At 48.4% G+C, this 22,326-nt stretch overlaps 1 protein-coding gene across 2 annotated transcripts in view; it reads left to right on the plus strand.

The window, feature by feature from the left end:
• The window catches only part of LOC119976630 (butyrophilin subfamily 1 member A1-like), a 35,054-nt gene extending 24,071 nt beyond the window's left edge, over positions 1–10,983 (plus strand). For both annotated transcript variants that reach the window (XM_038817266.1, XM_038817265.1), the window contains 3 exons: positions 1,797–1,823; positions 8,490–8,516; positions 9,751–10,983. In XM_038817266.1, coding sequence (XP_038673194.1) covers positions 1,797–1,823; positions 8,490–8,516; positions 9,751–10,274 — 578 coding nt within the window. In that variant the 3' untranslated portion in view covers positions 10,275–10,983. The remainder of the gene's footprint in view (positions 1–1,796; positions 1,824–8,489; positions 8,517–9,750) is intronic.
• Positions 10,984–22,326: the final 11,343 nt, after the last annotated feature.

Below are 22,326 nucleotides of genomic sequence, written 5' to 3' on the forward strand. Positions count from 1 at the left end.
GACCGTGCAGCACTTCCTCAGTACTGCACTGGGAGTCATCTGTGACAGTGCAGCACTTCCGGAGTACTGCACTGGGAGTCATCTGTGACAGTGCAGCATTCCCTCAGTACTGCACTGGGAGTCATCTGTGACAGTGCAGCACTTCCTGAGTACTGCACTGGGAGTCATCTGTGACAGTGCAGCACTCCCTCAGTACTGCACTGGGAGTCATCTGTGACAGTGCAGCACTCCCTCAGTACTGCACTGGGAGTCATCTGTGACAGTGCAGCACTCCCTCAGTACTGCACTGGGAGTCATCTGTGACAGTGCAGCACTCCCTCAGTACTGCACTGGGAATCATCTGTGACAGTGCGGCACTCCCTCAGTCCGGCACTGGGAGTCATCTGTGACAGTGCGGCACTCCCTCAGTACTGCACTGGGAGTCATCTGTGACAGTGCGGCACTCCCTCAGTACTGCACTGGGAATCATCTGTGACAGTGCAGCACTCCCTCAGTACTGCACTGGGAGTCATCTGTGACCGTGCGGCACTCCCTCAGTACTGCACTGGGAGTCATCTGTGACAGTGCAGCACTCCCTCAGTACTGCACTGGGAGTTATCTGTGACCGTGCAGCACTCCCTCAGTACTGCACTGGGAATCATCTGTGACAGTGCAGCACTCCCTCAGTACTGCACTGGGAGTCATCTGTGACAGTGCGGCACTCCCTCAGTACTGCATTGGGAGTCATCTGTGAAAGTGCGGCACTCCCTCAGTACTGCACTGGGAGTCATCTGTGAAAGTGCGGCACTCCCTCAGTACTGCACTGGGAGTCATCTGTGACAGTGCGGCACTCCCTCAGTACTGCACTGGGAGTCATCTGTGAAAGTGCGGCACTCCCTCAGTACTGCACTCGGAGTCATCTGTGAAAGTGCGGCACTCCCTCAGTCCGGCACTGGGAGTCATCTGTGACAGTGCGGCACTCCGTCAGTCCGGCACTGGGAGTCATATCTTAAAGTGCAGCACTCCCTCAGTACTGCACTGGGAGTCATATCTGAAAGTGCGGCACTCCCTCAGTACTGCACTGGGAGTCATCTGTGACAGTGCGGCACTCCCTCAGCACTGCACTGGGAGTCATCTGTGACCGTGCAGCATTCCCTCAGTACTGCACTGGGAATCATCTGTGACAGTGCGGCACTCCCTCAGTACTGCACTGGGAGTCATCTGTGACAGTGCAGCACTCCCTCAGTACAGCACTGGGAGTCATCTGTGACAGTGCAGCACTTCCTCAGTACTGCACTGGGAGTCATATCTGAAAGTGTGGCACTCCCTCAGTACTGCACTGGGAGTCATCTGTGACAGTGCAGCACTTCCTCAGTACTGCACTGGGAGTCATATCTGAAAGTGTGGCACTCCCTCAGTACTGCACTGGGAGTCATCTGTGACAGTGCAGCACTCCCTCAGTACTGCACTGGGAGTCATCTGTGAAAGTGTGGCACTCCCTCAGTACTGCACTGGGAGTCATCTGTGACAGTGCAGCACTCCCTCAGTACTGAACTGGGAGTCATATCTGAAAGTGTGACACTCCCTTAGTACTGCACTGGGAGTATCAGCTTGGACTATGCGCTCAAGTCCTTGGAATAGGACCTACAACCTCTGATTTGGAGGTGAGAGAGATACAGCTGAAATCAAGGCTAAAACCTATGTGTTAAAATGTAATTGTTCAAACCATTTCAAATATGGAGAGCCTGCCAATATTTGAATGTTTGTGGTGATAAAATTAATCAAATGTATTTATCATATTTCTTTTATTTTTTTAGATGAGTGGAAAGTTCGTATTGAATCAGGTAGGACATCCTCTTTTACATAAACAGCTGCTGTATATGAATATACTGAGCAGGTTCCAGCATTAGTTGTATTCACCAATGCATCTGCCACAATAACAATAATTTGATGTGAAATAGAGGGATGGATTTTCAGTCAGGTTAGAGTTTGGATCAGAGGCGGGCAAGCCCACAATTTGGCACTAGTCATCGTGGCATTTCTCTGCCATGACCCTGATCCCAAGCTATCTTCAAACAGGCCAAGTCAGGACCAGATTAGCTATGCACGGTCAAGCGGCAGCGAGGCAATTATTAGCAAACTAATTTAATTAAGGATCCTATTAATGAAAATTGCACAGTGTTCAGCACCATTCACAACTCCTCAGGCACTGAAGCAGTCCACGTCCAAATGCAGCAAGGCCTAGACAATATCCAGGCTTGGGCAGACAAGTGCCAAGTTCTATTTGTACCACACAAGTGTCAGGCATTGACCATCTCCTACAAGAGAGAATCAAAGCATCGCCCCATGACATTCAGTGGCATTAACCTCAATGAAGCCCCTACTATCAATGTTTCCATTGTTCAGAAACTAAATTGGACTAACCATATAAACACTGTGGCTACCTGGGCAGGTTAGAGGCTAGGAATTCTGGGGGTATCTCTACTCCTGACTCCCACCACCACCTACAAGGTACAAGTCCGGATGTGATGGAATACTCCCCACTTGCCTGGATGAGTGCAGCCCCAACAACAGTCAAGAAGCTCGATGTTGTCCAGGTCAGAGCAGCCTGCTTGATTGCTCCCCTTCCACAAACATACAAACCTTCCACCACTGCAAAAAAAGTAGCAGCCGTGTGTACCATCAACAGGGTGCACTGCAGGAACGTGTCAGGGCTCCTGAGGCAGCACTTGCCAAACCGACGACCACTACCATCTAGAAAGACAAGGGCAGCGGATACCCGGGAACACGACCACCTGGGCACCACATCCAAGTCACTCACCACCCTGACTTGGAAATATATCGGCGTTCCTTCACTGTCGCTGGGTCAATATCCTGGAACTCCCTCCCTAACAGCACTGTGGGTGTACCTGCACCTCAGGGACTGAAGCGGTTCAAGAAGGCAGCTCATCACCACCTTCTCGAGGGCAATTAGGGATGGGGAACAAATGCTGGCCTCACCAGCGAAACCTCCATCCCATAAAAAACATTTTTTAATAAAGGCCTCATCCCTGTGGCGATGCGATTAATCTGGAGCATGTTAACGGGGAACTGGGACGGTGCAGCCCATGATTGTTCCCGTGAACCCATCATACTGCCAGGAAACAGGTGTGATCTCTGGCTATCCCACAAAGTGGGTGCCCCTCCAGGATCACATCCAGACAGCTGTGGCCATTTAAAATGTCAAAAATTGGCCTTCTTCACCACCTCCACCACCAGTGGACCTGCCAATCTGTGTCTGCTGTCGGGCCTCCCATTGGCCCTCTGGTTTTGAGATCTTGCCCAGGGTGGCAAACCTGCTCCCTGCCTTTAACTGCCATTTCAAAATCATGGTGGGTGTGTCTAGAACACACCATGCCACTCGGGACCTGGAACTCGCACACATGTTGGGTTCCTATCCCCTGAATGAAACTTCAATCCAGAGAGTCAGACGTTGCTTCAGGAGGACTTGGTGAGAATTCTCCTGAACCTTGCACCTCAAATATGCTTCACCCACAAAAGTTACTGAAGACGCCAACTGATAACAGCAAAAGGAGGGAAACACCATCTGGGACCTGAGAGAACGATGGAGCAAACAGTCAATCTCCTGAACCAATGAGATTGAGGAATAAACTCAGAAACGTTGAGGAGGGTAAATGCAAGGGGATAAATTCAATATTGAACTGTAAACAGAAAAGAGAGGGGAATAAAAATTGGATTAACAACAGAGGAGTGAAGAGATGGAAAGAAAGGAATGCACTTTAAAAATGTAACATTTTTAAAAAGTCTCTCTGGAAAATTCAAAACCTGAAAGACTGAGATTGTTTTGGTTAAATTTGGATTTGGGTTTAGATTTGGGTTTATTGTCACATGTACCGAAGTCTAGTGAAAAATATTGTCCTGCGTACAGTCCAGACAGATCATTCCATACATGAAAAAACATAGGACATACGAGATATACACAATGTAAATACATAGGCACAGGCATCGGTTGAGCATGTGGAATGTAGTATTACTCAGTCGAGAAGATGTGTGGAGAGATCAGTTCAGTCCTGAGAGGGTCATTTAGGGGTCTGGTAACAGTGGGGAAGAAGCTGTTTTTGAATCTGTTTGTGCGATTTCTCAGACTTTTCGATCTCCTGTCCGGTAGAAGAGGTTGGACGAGAGAATAACCCGGGTGGGAGGGGACTTGGATTTTGCTGCCCGCTTTCCCAAGGCAGCGGGAGGTGTAGACAGAGTTGATGGATGGGGGCGGTTTTGCGTGATGGACTGTGCTGTATTCACGACTCTCTGTAGTTTCTTACGGTCTTGGGTCGAGCAGTTGCCATACCAGGCTGTGATGCAGCCAGATACGATGCTTTCTATGGTGCATCTGTAAAAATTGGTAAGAGTCAATGTGGACACGGAAATTCCCTGAGGAAGTATGGGCGTTGTTGTGCTTTCTTGGTCGTAGCGCGACGCGGGTGGACCAGGACAGATTGGTGGTGATGTGCACACTTTGTTGGTGTATTTGTAGGCGACGTGTTCATTGTTGGAAAGGTTGATTGCAGTCTTTAACAATTGTCAGTTTTGAAAGTGCACTGTTAATGACCAGACATAACTTTCGGTGGCTAATTGAATGGGCAAATACAGAGAGAGGTTTATGAAGGGTTTTCATGGAGTAAATAAGGAGAAACTATCGGCAGGAGGGATGGAAAAGAACCAGATGGGAGATGTGCAAACATTTTACATCGTGAGTTTGTGATCTTGAATGTATTACTGAAAGGGTGGTAGAAGCAGCATCTAATAATCTTCATTGTCACAGTAGGCTCACATTAACACTGCAATGAAGTTACTGTGAAAAGCCCCTAGCCGCTGCATTCTGGTGCCTGTTCGGGTACACCGAGGGAGAATTCAGAATGTCCAATCCATCCAACAGCAAGACTTTTGTTACTTTCTAAAGAGAGCTGGATATATATTTGAACAGGAAAAATGTGGAAGTCTACAGGGAAAGAGTGGGAGAGAGGGAAATTGGGTGACACTTTCAAAGCACCAGCACAGTCAAGATCACCGAACGTTCTGTAACATTCAATGAAATATTTCCTTCCCAGAGTCTATGGCCAGAATTCCCAGCCGTCCACTGGCGACAGCATTCTCTGGTCCCGTTTTCCCAGTGATGTGGGGTGACATCAATGGGAATTCCCATGAGTATGGCTGGAGCAGAGAATCCCGCTGCCAGTGAGCAGCACACCGCCTCCCACCGCCGAGAGAACAGAGAATCCCGCTGCCAGTGAACAGCACACCGCCTCCCACCGCCGAGAGAACAGAGAATCCCGTTGCCAGTGAACAGCACCCAGCCTCCCACCGCCGGGAGAACAGAGAATCCCGCTGCCAGTGAACAGCACACCGCCTCCCACCGCCGAGAGAACAGAGAATCCCGCTGCCAGTGAGCAGCACACCGCCTCCCACCGCCGAGAGAACAGAGAATCCAGCTGCCAGTGAACGGCACACCGCCTCCCACCGCCGGGAGAACAGAGAATCCCGCTGCCAGTGAACAGCACACCGCCGGGAGAACAGAGAATCCCGCTGCCAGTGAGCAGCACCCCGCCTCCCACCGCCGAGAGAACAGAGAATCCCGCTGCCAGTGAGCAGCACACCGCCTCCCACCACCGGGAGAACAGAGAATCCCGCTGCCAGTGAGCAGCACACCGCCTCCCACCGCCTGGAGAACAGAGAATCCCGCTGTCAGTGAACAGCACACCCCTCCCACCGCCGGGAGAACAGAGAATCCCGCTGCCAATGAACAGCACACCACCTCCCACCCCCGAGAGAACCGAGAGAATCCCGCTGCCAGTGAACAGCACACCGCCTCCCACCGCCTGGAGAACAGAGAATCCCACTGCCAGTGAGCAGCACACTGCCTCCCACCGCTGGGAGAACAGAGAATCCCGCTGCCAGTGAACAGCACACCGCCTCCCACCGCCGAGAGAACAGAGAATCCCGCTGCCAGTGAACAGCACACCGCCTCCCACCGCCTGGAGAACAGAGAATCCCGCTGCCAGTGAGTAGCAAACCGCCGAGAGAACAGAGAATCCCGCTGCCAGTGAGTAGCAAACCGCCGAGAGAACAGAGAATCCCGCTGCCAGTGAACAGCACACCGCCTCCCACCGCTGAGAGAACAGAGAATCCCGCTGCCAGTGAACAGCACACCGCCTCCCACCGCCGAGAGAACAGAGAATCCCGCTGCCAGTGAACAGCACACCGCCTCCCACCGCCGAGAGAACAGAGAATCCTGCTGCCAGTGAACAGCACACCGCCTCCCACCGCCGAGAGAACAGAGAATCCCGCTGCCAGTGAACAGCACACCGCTGGGAGAACAGAGAATCCCGCTGCCAGTGAACAGCACACCGCCTCCCACCGCCGAGAGAACAGAGAATCCCGCTGCCAGTGAACAGCACACCGCCTCCCACCGCCGGGAGAACAGAGAATCCCGCTGCCAGTGAACAGCACACCGCCTCCCACCGCCGAGAGAACCGAGAATCCCACTGCCAGTGAGCAGCACACCGCCTCCCACCGCCGAGAGAACAGAGAATCCCGCTGCCAGTGAACAGCACACCGCCTCCCGCCGCCGAGAGAACAGAGAATCCCGCTGCCAGTGAACAGCACACCGCCTCCCACCGCCGAGAGAACAGAGAATCCCGCTGCCAGTGAACAGCCCACCGCCGAGAGAACAGAGAATCCCACTGCCAGTTAACAGCACCCAGCCTCCCACCGCCGAGAGAACAGAGAATCCCGCTGCCAGTGAACAGCACCCAGCCTCCCACCGCCGGGAGAACAGAGAATCCCGCTGCCAGTGAACAGCACACCGCCTCCCACCGCCGAGAGAACAGAGAATCCCGCTGCCAGTGAGCAGCACACCGCCTCCCACGGCCAAGAGAACAGAGAATCCCGCTGCCAGTGAACAGCACACCGCCTCCCACCGCCGAGAGAACAGAGAATCCCGCTGCCAGTGAACAGCACACCGCCGAGAGAACAGAGAATCCCGCTGCCAGTGAACAGCACACCGCCTCCCACCGCCGGGAGAACAGAGAATCCAGCTGCCAGTGAACAGCCCACCGCCAAGAGAACAGAGAATCCCGCTGCCAGTGAACAGCACACCGCCTCCCACCCCTGGGAGAACAGAGAATCCCGCTGCCAGTGAACAGCACACCACCTCCCACCGCCGAGAGAACAGAGAATCCCGCTGCCTGTGAACAGCCCACCGCAGAGAGAACAGAGAATCCCGCTGCCAGTGAACAGCACACCGCCTCCCACCGCCGAGAGAACAGAGAATCCCGCTGCCAGTGAACAGCACACCGCCTCCCACCGCCGAGAGAACAGAGAATCCCGCTGCCAGTGAGCAGCACACCGCCTCCCACCGCCGAGAGAACAGAGAATCCCGCTGCCAGTGAACAGCACACCGCCTCCCACCGCCGAGAGAACAGAGAATCCCGCTGCCAGTGAGCAGCACACCGCCTCCCACCGCCGAGAGAACAGAGAATCCCGCTGCCAGTGAACAGCACACCGCCTCCCACCGCCGGGAGAACAGAGAATCCCGCTGCCAGTGAACAGCACACTGCCTCCCTCCACCGAGAGAACAGAGAATCCCGCTGCCAGTGAACAGCACCCAGCCTCCCACCGCCGAGAGAACAGAGAATCCCGCTGCCAGTGAACAGCACCCCGCCTCCCACCGCCGAGAGAACCGAGAATTCCTCTCTATCTTCTGAAAACATTAAAGGATTTCTAGTGGGGGCAATTTTATACACTTAGAATTGATGTAATTAATTCAGCCCCTTCCTGCAATGTATGTGGTGTGTTTATGTATGTGTTAACAATTGTGCACCGTCGTCAGTGTGTGTAAAATGTAAGGTGTGTCTTGCTGTGGCTGCCCACATCAATTCTGAATATCAGGAAATTGGTAACACAGACATTGAAATTCATGGTGTATTGTTCAGACACAGAAATTTTAAATCTACAAACCCACTTCCCCTGGGACCAAGTCCTGGCTGGCTGGTTCGCAATAGTGTGTAGCGTTCAGAGAAACTACTGTATCAGGATCTCTGGCTGATGTTAGCCGATCTGTCCCATCTCCTTCCTTGTCCCTGCACATCAGCAGGACACAAAATGCACCTGCCCCAATTGTCATGAAATTTGATGCAATGTTGAAAAGGGCAGTGACCCAGTGGGACGAGATTATGCTCCACATTTCTCCCTTGCCGATTTGGATAGTGGCTCTGCTGCACCACCGGTGCCCGAGTCATTTTGAATCATCCCATCATGGAAAGTTTACAGCACCGAAAGAGGCTGCTTGGCCCATCATGTCTGCGCCGGCTAAAATACGAGCCGCCCAGCCCGAGCGGCGTATGTATTCCTGTTTACGGCCATCAGTTAAAAACGCACATGAATTATTTTTCTGTGGAATTCTTTACATGCTGATTTCTTCAGTTTAATTTGTTTATTATCTCTGTTTTCAGATTGGAAGAAGATTTCTGAGTGTGAAGGTAAGATCCTCAAGTTATGGTGATGAATATTTAGGTCAATTTGACTGCAACTGATCCCCCCTTTATATTGCTGGATGAGAGTCTTAAACACCAGCATATTGGCAAACAGCAGGTATCCGGATCACAGTTTTTCATCTGTCATCTGGAATGGCTGCCAAATTGAGGGCAGTGTCTTTAAAATGATCCTGTGCGCATGGCTGGGGGTCTATCCAGGCAGCGAACCCAGAAAAAGCCAGCTCTCTAATGTGCAGAAATCATGGTTTTCTTTAGTGAAAAGCCAAGGTCCTTCACACACCAGCCTCTGCCTCTTTCATCCTTTCCACTTCTGAGCAGACATTTCCTCTACTCAGCCCTGTGCTCACTGACAATGTATCTTTCTTCTCCAAGGCTCGAAATAATTCTTGCCTTTTCGAGGGCAGATCCTGAGAAATATTTAGTTTGATTTTCTAATTTTCTTGATTTTGTGACTGACACTTGAATTATTGTCACTCGTCCTTTGTTGGACTCCTAGCATAATCTGAGGGGGGGGGGGGGGGGGAGGAGATGGCCTGCAGGACCGTATTTGGCAGGTTGGGTCTGCACATGGCCAGCATCATGTTGTACGGCGCAAGCGCTTCAGGTCATCGCCTTGCGCATGCGTGGCCACTGACCCGTCTGTTTTTGGCACGGGGGTTTTACCCGGCGCCGCTGCTAGCCCCTCAACGGTGAGGGTTCAGCGCCGATTTTGGCATCGTAAAACGCCCGGGAATTCTCCATTTCAGCCGGCACGTAGCCGTTGATATGGGGATTCCAACCCAATCTTTATTATTTTTACCATCTCTGTTACATTGACCACTTTTAATTATACATTCCTAGCATCATCGCTATTACGTTCATCTGCATTTTCGTCAACTTGAGCCTTGCTTTCTCCTTACTTTCACAAATTAAACTCTATTGGCCGTTCTTTTATCAACCACATCCTGTCCCTTTGGATCTCTCTCCTCAAATCTGTCCATTCTGACACTTTTCTCCAAACTTCCTGTTGAAATCCTGTTGTTCCCTATTTGCTGCCTTTCTTTAAAGTGTTTTCTATTAGCCAGGAATGCAATCGAAATGTAAATGGTTGTTCTTCACGTTGTGATTATTGTTACGATACCTCTTGTTTCATTTGGTTTTTCAAACATTTTTGTTAATTGGTTTAAGCAAACCTCACAGTCTGTATTTAAGCTCTGAATAATTCTCCCTTTTCATCCAGCCCCTGTAACCCTGGATACAGAAACAGCCAATCCAAAGCTTGAGGTATCTAAGGATCTGAAGAACGTGAGATTGACCCGGACAGAGAGGAGTGTCGATGAGAATGATGAGAGGTTTACAGTCTGGGAATCTGTGCTGGGATCAGAGGGATTCACATCAGGCGCACACTACTGGGAGGTAGAGGTTGCGGGGAATCGACATTGGACTCTGGGAGTAGCCACAGAGTCCGTGGAGAGGAAAACAGATGTTGAACTGATACCAGGAAAAGGGTTCTGGACAATTGGGAGGGCAAAGGATAAATTTCAGGCAAACTCTGCCAATAAATTCGATATTCATGTCCATGAGATTCCCAGGAAGATTGGGGTTTATCTGAGTTGTGATTGCAGTATAGTTTCATTCTATAGTGCAGACACAAAGTCTTACCTCTACACTTTCGCTGTGTGTGAATTCACAGAGAAACTTTATCCTTTCTTCAGTACGATGCATTGTGACAAATGGCTGAGAATCTGCCCAGTTCAAGGTTAGCTCTTTAAAAAGACACTGGCCTTGAGGCTTCTATAAAATACTTTCCAAGAAAGCACAGTCAGTCAAAGAAATCTGTCAAATATTGAAGCTAATTTTTCATTTGAAGATAAGATTTAAAATGCTAATGGGTGATGGTGACAATTATTGTGGGACTTTGTTGGAATCGTCCCTGTTATACTGGCTGATGGTATGGGGTTTCCAAGTTTGTGTTTCATGTAAAATCAAAGTTGGTCACAGATTAAAGATCCCATATTTTTAAGATTAACATTGAGGAGTGGAGGTTTCACCCCACATAAACCAAGATTGGGTAGCAGTGAAAATATTGCATTATTGCAACAAAACAAATAGGTGTGGCCAATTTTAAAGGGGAATATGCAAAATGTTTTATTTATTTTACTTTTTCTTCCAATTACGGGGCAATATAGAGTGGCCAATCCACCTACCTTGCACCACACAGACAGGGTTGCAAAATGTTTTATATTCACACTTGGTGAGCTAGTTTTTTAAAAAGGATCAGTGAGACAATTGGAAAGAGGGAGAGGTCTGCAAATGCAGGTTTAATAATAATAATTTTTATTAGTGTCACAAGTAGGCTGACATTAACACTGCAATGAAGTAACTGTGAAAATTCCCCAGTCACCAAATTCCGGCGCCTGTTCGGGTACACAGAGGGAGAATTCAGAATGTCCAATTCACCGAACAACATGTCTTTCGGGACTCGTGGGAGGAAACCGGAGCACCCGGAGGAAACCCACACAGACACGGGGAGAACGTGCATACTCCGCACACACAGTGACCCAAGCCGGGAATCGAACTTGTGTCCCTGGCGCCGTGAAGCAACAGTGCTGTATTAATTTTTAAAACTGCAGAATGAAAGTAATCTGATAGATTAGAAAGAGTAATTAATAAAAATGACCAGGTGAGAGGGCGTGTGCCGGGTTCACTCACAGTCTCAGGGTGCTCACTCACTCACCCTCTGAGGGAGTACATGTCTATATGCTTGTGTGGGATGGTGAGTGATAATCCTGAAACTCTCCCGCTCACTCCATCACTGCCACAAATGCACATCCACTTTCACTGCACTCACACTCACTCAATCGCACTGCCACACACCCGCTCTGCTACCCACACATACACACTGTAGCTGCCACCCACACACACACACACTGTCACTGACAGTCCAGACTCCTCAGTCCAAAGGTATGCAGGTTCCCATGCTAAATTGCCTCTTAGGATACGATCCATCGGCCACACTGCACCTGAAAAACAGCTCACTGCAGTGCAGCATGGCCGTTGAAAGCCAGGAGGCCCCGCCCCCGGGATCTACCGGCTCATGTGATTTAACGCGAGACGTTGTGATGCGAATCCTGTCGATTATGGGCGGGATCACTTTCTGGCAAATCTGCATATTAGATAGAGTGAGGCAGTAAGCCTCACTCTAATGTGCAGATTCCTGAGGCTTTGAGATTCAACCCCTTTTCCTTGCAGACCTTGGGTGAGAACTGTTCAGCACTGGTCTCCACAAATGGGGACTAGGGGAACGGCATTTGTAGGGTCTCCCAGGGGATCGGTGGCCCCAACTGCATACCCTTTGAGCAGGGTGTGCCCTCGCACTGCTGGTGCCACCTGAGCTCCCTGGCAGTGCCACCTGGCTGCCAGCCTGGCACTGCCACGTTGCACAGGTGGCATTGCCAGTTGATATGGACACTGCCAGGCCACATTGAATAGCCATGTGTTTCTTAGCATTGCGAGCACCACGAAACACGCGGCTAAATGTGCTTGCTAGGGGACTTTGTTTCCTTTTGGGAGAGTCGCGCCCTTAGCGTCCAAAGATGTGTTGATTGGGTGGGATTACTGGATAGGGCAGAACGGTAGCACAGTGGTTAGCACTGTGGCTTCACAGCGCCAGCTTCCCAGGTTCGATTGCCCGCTGGGTCACTGTCTGTGCGGAGTCTGCACGTTCTCCCCGTGTCTGCGTGGGTTTCCTCCGGGTGCTCCGGTTCCCTCCCACAGTCCAAAGACGTGCAGGTCAGGTGGATTGGCCATGATAAATTGCCCTCAGTGACCAAAATGGTTAGGAGGGGGTTATTGGGTTACGGGGAATAGGGTGGAAGTGAGGGCTTAGGTGGGTCGTGTGTTGTTCCTCGTGTCTTAATAAAGCTCGCAGTCTCAAGTGTGGAGAAGATGCTTTATTGTGGGTTCGTTCAGTTTCCAGAGCTTGACCTAGAACTACCTTCCAGTGCTAACTACCAGCTTTGCTTGCTGTGTGTCCTGCTTACCAGCCCCCCTGCTGTGAAGAGTGTGTCCTCACTTCCTGTCCTGATCTATTTATATGGCTCTCCCGTGCTCCCTCTAGTGGTCGCTCAGTTGTGTTGCATCTGGTTAACTTGTGATCACCACATCCCCCTTTTTCTCTTAACATATTTTCTGAACATCGTTAAAGAAAATTGTACATCCTGTCCCAGTGTATTTATAGCTCTCCCGCTCGTGTTTGCTCTGTTGTTTTTGTATCTGGTCAATCTACGATCACCACATCCCCCTCTTTCTCATTACATAGTTTCTGTACATCATTAAGGAAAATTATACAAAACAGTAACTTATGATATGCGTATCTATACAAGTGATGATGCTATTGCCTTGGTTAACAAAGCCAATGTATTTATATGTCCAAACTTAATAAACACATTTATGAGTCCAAACTTGATGAATTTGTTCAGAGCTTTTTTTTTTTTTCTTTTTGTTGTTGATGACGTGGTGATATTGATATTGCAAGTCCGCTGTGAATGTTGTTGGTGTTCCTTGTTATCTTAAGTACCCAATGCGTCATCCCGAGGTGTTTGCATGGTCACATCACTGATGTTGACTGGCATGGACTTTTTTTTTGTGCTTGTGGTGTTGATTTATTGTCTCATCCGCCTTGGATGCTGGTGTGCTTGCTTGTTCTGGAGCAGACGTGAGTTTGTGCGATTCGTTGTCATCCCATGACATGTTTGTAGTCTTGTTATCGTTTTGCAGTGTTCTGTGGCATCGTCCATCATGTGCCAAGTAGTGCCATTGTGTACAAGTCGTTGTTTCATTGCTGTTGTTTCTGTCGTTCCTGTTTTTGTTGTTTCCGTTGCCGTACTTGTCGCTGTTTTTGTCGTTTCCGTCTTTGTTGTTGTCGCTATCTTTGCTCCTGACTTTGTTGTGTTTGTTGCCATTCTTGTTGTTTCTGCCTCTGTCGTTGTCGCTATCTTTGTGCCTGACGTTGTTGTTTGTCTTGTTGCGCTTCATGTTGCTTTTATTCTTGCTGTTGTCGTTCTCGTTTCTGCTGTGCTTCTTGCTATTGTTGTTTGTCTTGTCGCGCTTCATGTTGCTTTTCTTCTTGCTGTTGTCGTTCTCGTTTCTGCTGTGCTTCTTGCTATTGTTGTTGGTCTTGTCGCGCTTCATGTTGTTTTGTTCTTGCTGTGTTTCTTTTGACTTTTGTTTTTCTTGTTATACTCTATGAGTGTCCCGAGTGGATAATTTGAGTCATTGAGCATTCCGTCTCGCGAGTGGTGCGAATGATCTGATGTTGCATCGGTGCAGGTGACATCAATCAGTTGTGGAGAATTGGATTCCGCATCTTTGCTTTCTTGGTGCTCGTCTTCCGGAGTCAAAGTCTTCTTGATTACATTTGACGCGGTGTCTGTGGACTCTCGGCGCTCCTCTTCTGGAGTCCAAATCTGCATGATTTCAGTTGACGTGGTTTCTCTAGACTCTTGGTGCTCCGCTTCTGGAGTTAAAATCTTCATGATTTCTGTTGATGTTATCTCACTGGACTCCAGGTGCTCCTCTTCTGGAGTCAAAATCTGCATGGTTTCTTTTTGTTTGATGTCTCTGGACTCCAGGTGCTCCTCTTCTGGAGTCAGAATCTGCATGGTTTCTTTCGGCATTGTCTCTGTGGACTCCAGGTGCTCCTCTTCTGGAGTCAAAATCTGCATGTTTTCTTTTGGCGTTGTCTCTCTGGGCTGTTGGGTGGCCCGACTCTGTGCTTCTGTACAGACAAGCTGAGAACTGTCAGTCTCACTGTGATCCTGTACGTCGAGTGCGAGCACCTTGTCACTGTTTTCGCTCTGTGCTTCGGTACAGACAAGCTGAGAACTGTCAGTCTCACTGTGATCCTGTACGTCGAGTGCGAGCACCTTGTCACTGTTTTCGCTCTGTGCTTCGGTACAGACAAGCTGAGAACTGTCAGTCTCACTGTGATCCTGTACGTTGAGTGTGATCACCTTGTCACTGTCTTCGCATGCAGTGGGCAGAGGTGCATTGTCTTCTTCTTGTTCCTGTGAGCGTGTTGGACTTTCATAGTCCGCTCTTTCTTCTTGTTCCTGTGAGCTTGGTAGACTTTCATAGTCTGCTTGCGGTTGCTCAGGTACAGCGGGTTTACCTTCATGGTCTTGTTCATGCTTGGTGTCCGCCGGGGAGTGTTTGCTTGCATCCCTGTTGGCGTCTTTCATCACTCGCACTGTGGAGCCTGTCATCGCTCGCTCCGTGGAGTCTTCCTGTGCTCTCTGTGTGGCGTCGTCTTCGTCTTGGGTATTGCTGTCATCCAATGTATCGACGAGCTGCCATGGCACCATGGTGTTGGATTCATCCACCATGAGTAGAGTCGTGTTGAGCTTTGCAACGGTGTCGCTGATGCTGTGATCAGCATGTCCAAATAACTCCTCCATGTCTGAGTAGTATTCTTTGAAACCCATTTCATCTTCGTTGGCTTCTTCTACCACGAGTTGATTCGTGTTGAACTTTGCGACCGTGTCGCTGATGCTGTGATAAGCATATCCGACTGACTCAGCTGTGTCTGAGTAGTATTCTCCGAAAACCAAATCATCCTGGTTGGATTCTTCTACCACGAGTTGATTCGTGTTGAACTTTGCGACCGTGTCGCTGATGCTGTGATAAGCATATCCGACTGACTCAGCCATGTCTGAGTAGTATTCTTTGAAAACCAAATCATCTTGGTTGGATTCATCTACCACGAGTTGGTTCGTGTTGTGCTTTGCGACCGTGTCGCTGATGCTGTGATAAGCATATCCGACTGACCCAGTCAGGTCTGAGAGGTAATCGTCGAAAAACAAATCATCTTTTGTTGTTTCGGAATTCTTTTTGTTCGCTTCACTGTGTGTGGTGAAGGCAGCTTTTTCCAAGGTTTTGTGCAAGTTGTTTTTCACTGTTGGTTTAAGTTCAGGCGTTTTTCTGTGTTCTGAGGCAAGAAAATTTGGTTTTACCACTTTAAGTGTCTTGTTTTCAATTTTCGGGCATTTCCCTTTTAAGTGGGCGTGGTCAGGATTCTCAGACGTCATGACGTCACGCGTAGGAACGACTTGCACATGCGCAAATCGGCTTTCTTTCCTTGTGCGGTTCGGTGTCCATTGCGCATGCGCGGCTTGCGCATGCGCATGACGGTCCGCAACGAAGACTTTTTTTGACTGCGCATGCGCGGCTTGCGCATGCGCATAACGATCGGCGCCGCGATCTTTTGTAAACTGCGCATGCGCGACTTCCGGTTCCGGCGCATGCGTGACTTCCGGTTCCGGCGCATGCGCAACTTCCGGTTCCGGCGCATGCGCAGACGCGATTTGTAGTTCTTTGCTTACCAGAGACTGCAAAATGTGCTCCGACGCCATTTTATCGCGGATTTCAGCGTTTTTTCTTTCTAAAAGTTGTAAGTTACCTTTTCTTACCGATCTGGACTGGATTTCAGCGTTTTGGCTTTGTGAAAAATTCCTGTTATTTCTTCTTTTTGATCTGTACTGTGCATTCGCGATTTCCTGATCTTTTTGTGATTTTTTAAGTCTTGCATCACTCAGTCTCTGTGCAGGTTGGACTGTGAGCATGCCTTGCTGTTCAAATTTCTCACAGTACTCTTCAAATTTGTTTAGTAACGTTTGTAAGCTGTTCCTGTCTTGACCTTTTGAGTGTTTAAATCCATTATACACTTTCCTATTGACAGGCCCTTCGATGAGAATTGCTATTTTAATTTTGTCTGAGGCTTCTGCTACATCATTAGCTATGAGATAAAAATCAAACATTTGTTTAAACCTTTTCCAGACATTTCTTACATTACCAGTCGTGTCCAGCTGAGGTGGGTATCCATGCCACATCCTCGAATTAGCGATGTCTTCCCCAGTCAAATGTCCAGTAGGAGATTTCCATGCCATTTTGTGCTTTCTGTATCTGCAGCTGAGTTGTCCTGTCGTAAGCGTCCTGAAATCACTGCTGGTACCATGTGTTGTTCCTCGTGTCTTAATAAAGCTCGCAGTCTCAAGTGTGGAGAAGATGCTTTATTGTGGGTTCGTTCAGTTTCCAGAGCTCGACCTAGAACTACCTTCCAGTGCTAACTACCAGCTTTGCTTGCTGTGTGTCCTGCTTACCAGCCCCCCTGCTGTGAAGAGTGTGTCCTCACTTCCTGTCCTGATCTATTTATATGGCTCTCCCGTGCTCCCTCTAGTGGTCGCTCAGTTGTGTTGCATCTGGTTAACTTGTGATCACCACAGGTCGGTGCAGACTCGATGGGCAGAATGGCCTCCTTCTGCACTGTCTGTTCTATGAGAGTGGGCCCAGATCGGGTGCTCTTTCGGAGGGCCAGTGCAGACCCGATGGGCTGAATGGCCTCCCTCTGCACTGTGGGAATTCTTTGATTCTACTCCTGAGCTCAACCAACTCAGCACAAATCCACAGCAGAGGTATTACATGGAAGTAGTTTGAAAAAAGCACCTTCCTTGTCGTCCCATTAATATTATGACAATCACTGAGAACTCCAACTGCAGTCGAGATTTTTAAATACTTAAATCAATTATCCCTTTAAATCCCTGATTGACATTTACAACTTCGGGCCACATTAAATGATTTCAACCATTTATCTTTTCCTTTGCAATTCCTGTACTGGATTTTAAAAATATGTTTTATTACAGATGGTGTGTATATATAAATCCTACATTCTTTTTATCTGTCTGAAATTAAAAACTTTTCCAACCTGCTTGTTTCCCGCCATGGAATTGTAACTTGAATGTGCAGGTAATAGATTAACCTGGTTTTTATTGCAGCTATGGGTGGTTCAATATTGTGAAAGAGGAATACATTTTTAATTTTGAAAACCTCTTCCTTCATTTCCAATCAGGCTCTGCGCTCTCCAATGCATTGAGCAATGAGACCAGCTTCAAACAGAGCCACCCTCCCCACTGCGCGTGCGCAAGTCCTTCCCCGCGCTCCTCAGCCGCTCGCGCGGTGGCTGTTGGTGTTTGACCGCCTCGCCATTCCATCCCCCACTCGGGCTCGCGCTCTTCGCCGCTCCTCCAATCACAGCCTGGCACATCCCGCGCTCTCGGGCCGCTCGCGCGGTGGCCGTTGGTGTTTGACCGCCTCGCCATTCCATCCCCCACTCGGGATCGCGCTCTTCGCCGCTCCTCCAATCACAGCCTGGCACATCCCGCGCTCTCGGGCCGCTCGCGCGGGCTGCGACCGTTCAGGTTTGAATATTCAGCTGGCAACCGCTCAGCAGTCTGAACGGCGCTTTGGTCAGCTGCGGTTGTGTTGACTCTGCTGGTCACAAAAAGGCATTTAAAATGAGAGAAAACCCGATGACATTTGACAGGATGAAGAGTATAGATTATACTACCTGACTTGAGATGATAGTTTGTTTGTGTGACTGAAGAACTTAATGAAGAATCGAGGAAGATAAAGTAACCAAGTGGTTATTCAAAACCTCGGAACGTGATGCTGCTAATCAGTTGCATTGCCACGAAACGCATCGATAATATTCTTTATTACAGGTTTATTCTCATAATGTTTTAAGTTTCTTTTTGTGGCTCTTATCAGGGGGCAGTTTCAGGATCATGAGGCAAAGCGACGTCCGAATTTCTCTGAAAAAGTCATGAACTCGAGGTTAATTCTGTTTCTCTCCCCTCAGATGTTGCCAGACTTCAGTTTTTCCAGCATTTTCCGATTTCAGCCTTAATTTCTGGTTTATTTAGAAGAACAAATTAATGAATGGAGTGTAGTACTAAGTAAACATTGTGTGAAGAGATCAGTTCAGTCTATAATAGGGTCATTCAGAAGTCTGGTGACAGTGGGAAAGAAGCTTTTTTGGAACCTGTTAATGCGTGTTCTCAAACTTTTGCATCTCCTGCCCAATAGAAGAGGTTTGAAGGGTGATGAAGCCGGGTGGGAGGGGTCTTTGATTTTGCTGTCCGCTTTCCCAGGGCAGCAGGAGGTGTAGACAGTCGATGGATGGGAGGCAGGTTTGTGTGATGGATTGGGCTTTTTCACGATTCTGTAGTTTCTTGCAGTTTTGTGCCAAGCAATTGTCATACCAGGCTATGATGCAGTCAGATAGGATGCTTTCAATGGTGGATCTGTAAAAATTGGTAAGAGTCAATGTGGACGTGCTGAATTTCCTTACTCTCCTGAGGGAGGATAGGCGCTGTTGTACTATCTTGATCGTAGCGTCGACATGGGTGGACTGGGACAGATTGTTGGTGATGTGCATCCCTAGGAATTTGAAGTTGTCAACGTCTCCACCTCGGTACCATTTTTGCAGACAGGTGTGTGTACAGTATTTTGCTTCCTGAAGTCAATTACCAGCTCCTTAGTTTTGCTGATGTTGAGGGAGAGACTTGTTACACCAAGCCACTAGGTTGTCTATCTCCCTCCAGTACTCTGCCTCATCGTTGTTCTTTGGGCAGCATGGTAGCATAATGGTCAGCACAATTGCTTCACTGCTCCAGGGTCCCAGGTTTGATTCTCAGCATGGGTCACTGTTTGTGCGGAGACTGCACGTTCTCCCCGTGTGTGCGTGGGTTTCCTCCGGGTGCTTCGGTTTCCTCCCACAGTCCAAAAGATGTGCAGGTTAGGTGTATTGGCCATGCTAAATTGCCCTTCATGTTTAAAATTGCCTTTTCGTGTTGGGTGGGGTTACTGGGTTATGAGGATAGGGTGTGGGCTTGGGTCGGGTGCTCTTTCCAAGAGCCAGTACAGACTCGATGGGCCGAATGGCTCCTGCACTGTGAATTCTGAGGTCCGACCCACTACGGTCATGACATCAGCAAACCTGTAGATTGAGTTGGAGCCAGATTTTGCCACGCAGTCCTGTGTTTATAGGGAGTATAGTAGGGGGTTAAGTATGCAGCTTTGCGGGCCCCCGGTATTGAGGACTACCGTTTATCGACTATTGTTTATCCTTGCTGATTGTGGTCTATGGCTCAGGAAGTCGAAGATCCAGTTGCACATGGAGGAGCCAAGTCCTTGGTTTTGGAGTTTTGATGTGAGCTCGGTTGGGATTAGAGCTGAAGGCGGAGCTGTCGTCGAGAGTCCGTGCCGTTAGTCTGTGACTCTAGCTTAGTCTGATATTGTCTCTGAGCATCCTGATGACTTTGTGGAAGTTGTACATGAATTTTTTGTATAGGTCAGGGTTGTGAATGCCTCAGACTTGGCCTTCAGTCGGGATGAATCTCCTGATTAAGCCATGGTTTCTGGTCGGGGAACGTACGTACTAACCTCTTTGGCACGCAATCTTCTACACACTTGCTGAAGAAGTCTGTGACAGTGGTGCTACAATCGTTCAGGTTGGCCACTGAGTGCTTGAATATGGACAAGTCCACTGACTCTTAAGCAGTTGCGTAGGGGTTCTGTTGCCTCGGACTAGCATTGCACGACCGTCTTAAGTTTCTGCTTGTATGCCGGGAGAAGGAGCACCATCTTATGGTCTGATTTTCCGAAATGTAGTCAGGGAATGAATTGGCTGGCCGTGGTCGAGAGTGTAGGTGCTCCTGGTGGAACAGGAGATGTCCTGGCCTGGTTAAATCCTTGGCCACGATGAACAAGGCCGTAGGGTATTCGGTTTCACTTATTTATAGAGATGTAAAATTCATCAAGCGCCTCCTTAACTTCTGCCTGGGGGGAATCGGAGGTCGCTGTCATAATGGCAGGAGTTCTCTCCCATGGAAGGTTGTATGGGTGGCACTTCACAGTCAGGTATTCCAGGTCCAGGGAGCAGTGGTAGGCCAGGGTCGCCATGCCCAAACACCAGGAGGAGGTGATTAGGAGGCTAAACCCTCCAGCCTTTGCTTTGTCGTTGATGTCGTGTGGTCCACCCGGTGTAGTGAGTGTGATGATAGGTAGACTATCATCTGTATATAATATGAGCAGTTCATCATCACTAAATTTTATGATCTGCATGTGTATTATAAGTTGTATGTTTTACTATTGTAGTTCTGCCATCCGACCAGCAGGTGGGGTAAGCATGGAGTCCCAGACGAACCATGTGTGTTCCTTCAGAGGGTGTATGTAAGGAGTTGATAGCAGTCACAGATTAGAGCAGCTCATTGTATCTTAGTGTAAGTTAGTGTTAGAGATTTTTTCCAACTGTATTCATCTTAGACATTTTAGTTATTCATTAATGTAGTGTTTGTAATAAATAGCTTTGTTTCTAAAACAAAGTCTAATGTTCTTTGTTCACATTGGCCCAATCAAAGAACATTACATGATACCTTTGGAGTCGAAAGAGAACAATTAGGGAAAGTTAGAAAAAAACATTTTGCCCAGCAATGCCTGTCGATTGCAGGAATGCAGCAATCTAAGAGTATTAATGTGATAACCGATACTAAAAAAATGAGTGATTTGTCAATCATGCAAAGTGTACCCCTAATCTGGTTTAATGACCAGATGGCCTGGAAAGCTCTTTTTTGTAGACATGATCAATGAAGGCGCTGAACAACAAAACACAGAAATAGAAGAAAAATAGCAAACCACTTGGATAATTGGACTATTCCGCTCATAATTAATCAAACCAGCAGAAACATCAAAAGAACATGGGTGCAAGAGAGAATTTAATCAACGAAGCAGACCTGCGGAAAATGTGGATTCAACCACGAATAGAGGATAACGATTGCAATCTCACCGACTACCATGGCGCACCAATCAAGACGTTGGGAACGTGTAACCTGCAAGTTGAGATGAATGCACAATTGTTCAGTTAAATTTGCAATTGTGGAAGCAGACAAGTGATCACTGCTAGGTGCAGCAGCATGCGAGTCACTGCAGCTAGTACAGCGATTATACGATACGGCGACTATACAGACACCAACTATATACCGATGGCGCTTACGGTAGCCATAGATGTAAAGTCAGAACAGACTCAGAACAGAAGAATCCAAGACTCAGGCCGCAGCTCCGCACACAGCGCATCAAGAAAGCGCTTCTACTGAAAGAGTGGCGCCACTAGAAGATACGGGTGACCTCGAGAGTGTGAAACAATGCATAGACACCAAGTCGGAAGCTGACAGAAACAAAGTCTTCAAAGCGATGCCAGAGGCTGTTTCAGTGGGTGACTCTCCAGGCACTGGAGGCAAATGCCTTCTTGAAGAGCAACACGGCTGTGATGTTGTTGGCTGCTCGTCAAACATCGGATGAAAATGTCCAGACAGAACACTTGAAAACAAGAACGAATGCCGCGGCAAGCAGGACAAACAAGGGTTTGAAAAGCACGGAAAGAAATCACATATGCCTAAAAGCACTGATCCTGAGCAACAAACAAGAAACAACTGGCAAAGTGTAGCGTATGATGGCCTTGCAAAAGAAAATGATGAGCTTTTGAAATTGAAACAGCACCAGGAGCTAAACATGAAGAAACTGGAGAGGACAGGAGTTGTTCTACTAGAGGAGAAGAGGGAACTAGAAACCCTGCAACTGGCCTCTCGGTTTCAACAAGCAGAATTAGCACACCAGAAACAGCTGATGGAAACAAAAAAGAATCGGCAAATCATAAACCTGCTGAACACGAAAATGAACTCCATTCATCAAATTATTGAGTCTCTAGAGAGGGAGAAACCACATGAAAAGGAATTGCCTTGAATTGAAGAACAAACGTATTCAGTTGAAAAAAGCAGTTGAAGCAAGTGAAGACAATAACAGAAATGCTGTGTTTAAAATGCAGAAGCTACACACTGACATAGGTGAATTGTATCAGGAAATCAGCAACTGAACGCCAAGAAGAAAAGCTAAATAGAAAGACAGGAGATATGGAAACTTGCCT

Source organism: Scyliorhinus canicula, chromosome 13 (assembly GCF_902713615.1).
Source record: "Scyliorhinus canicula chromosome 13, sScyCan1.1, whole genome shotgun sequence".
Taxonomy (NCBI): domain Eukaryota; kingdom Metazoa; phylum Chordata; class Chondrichthyes; order Carcharhiniformes; family Scyliorhinidae; genus Scyliorhinus; species Scyliorhinus canicula.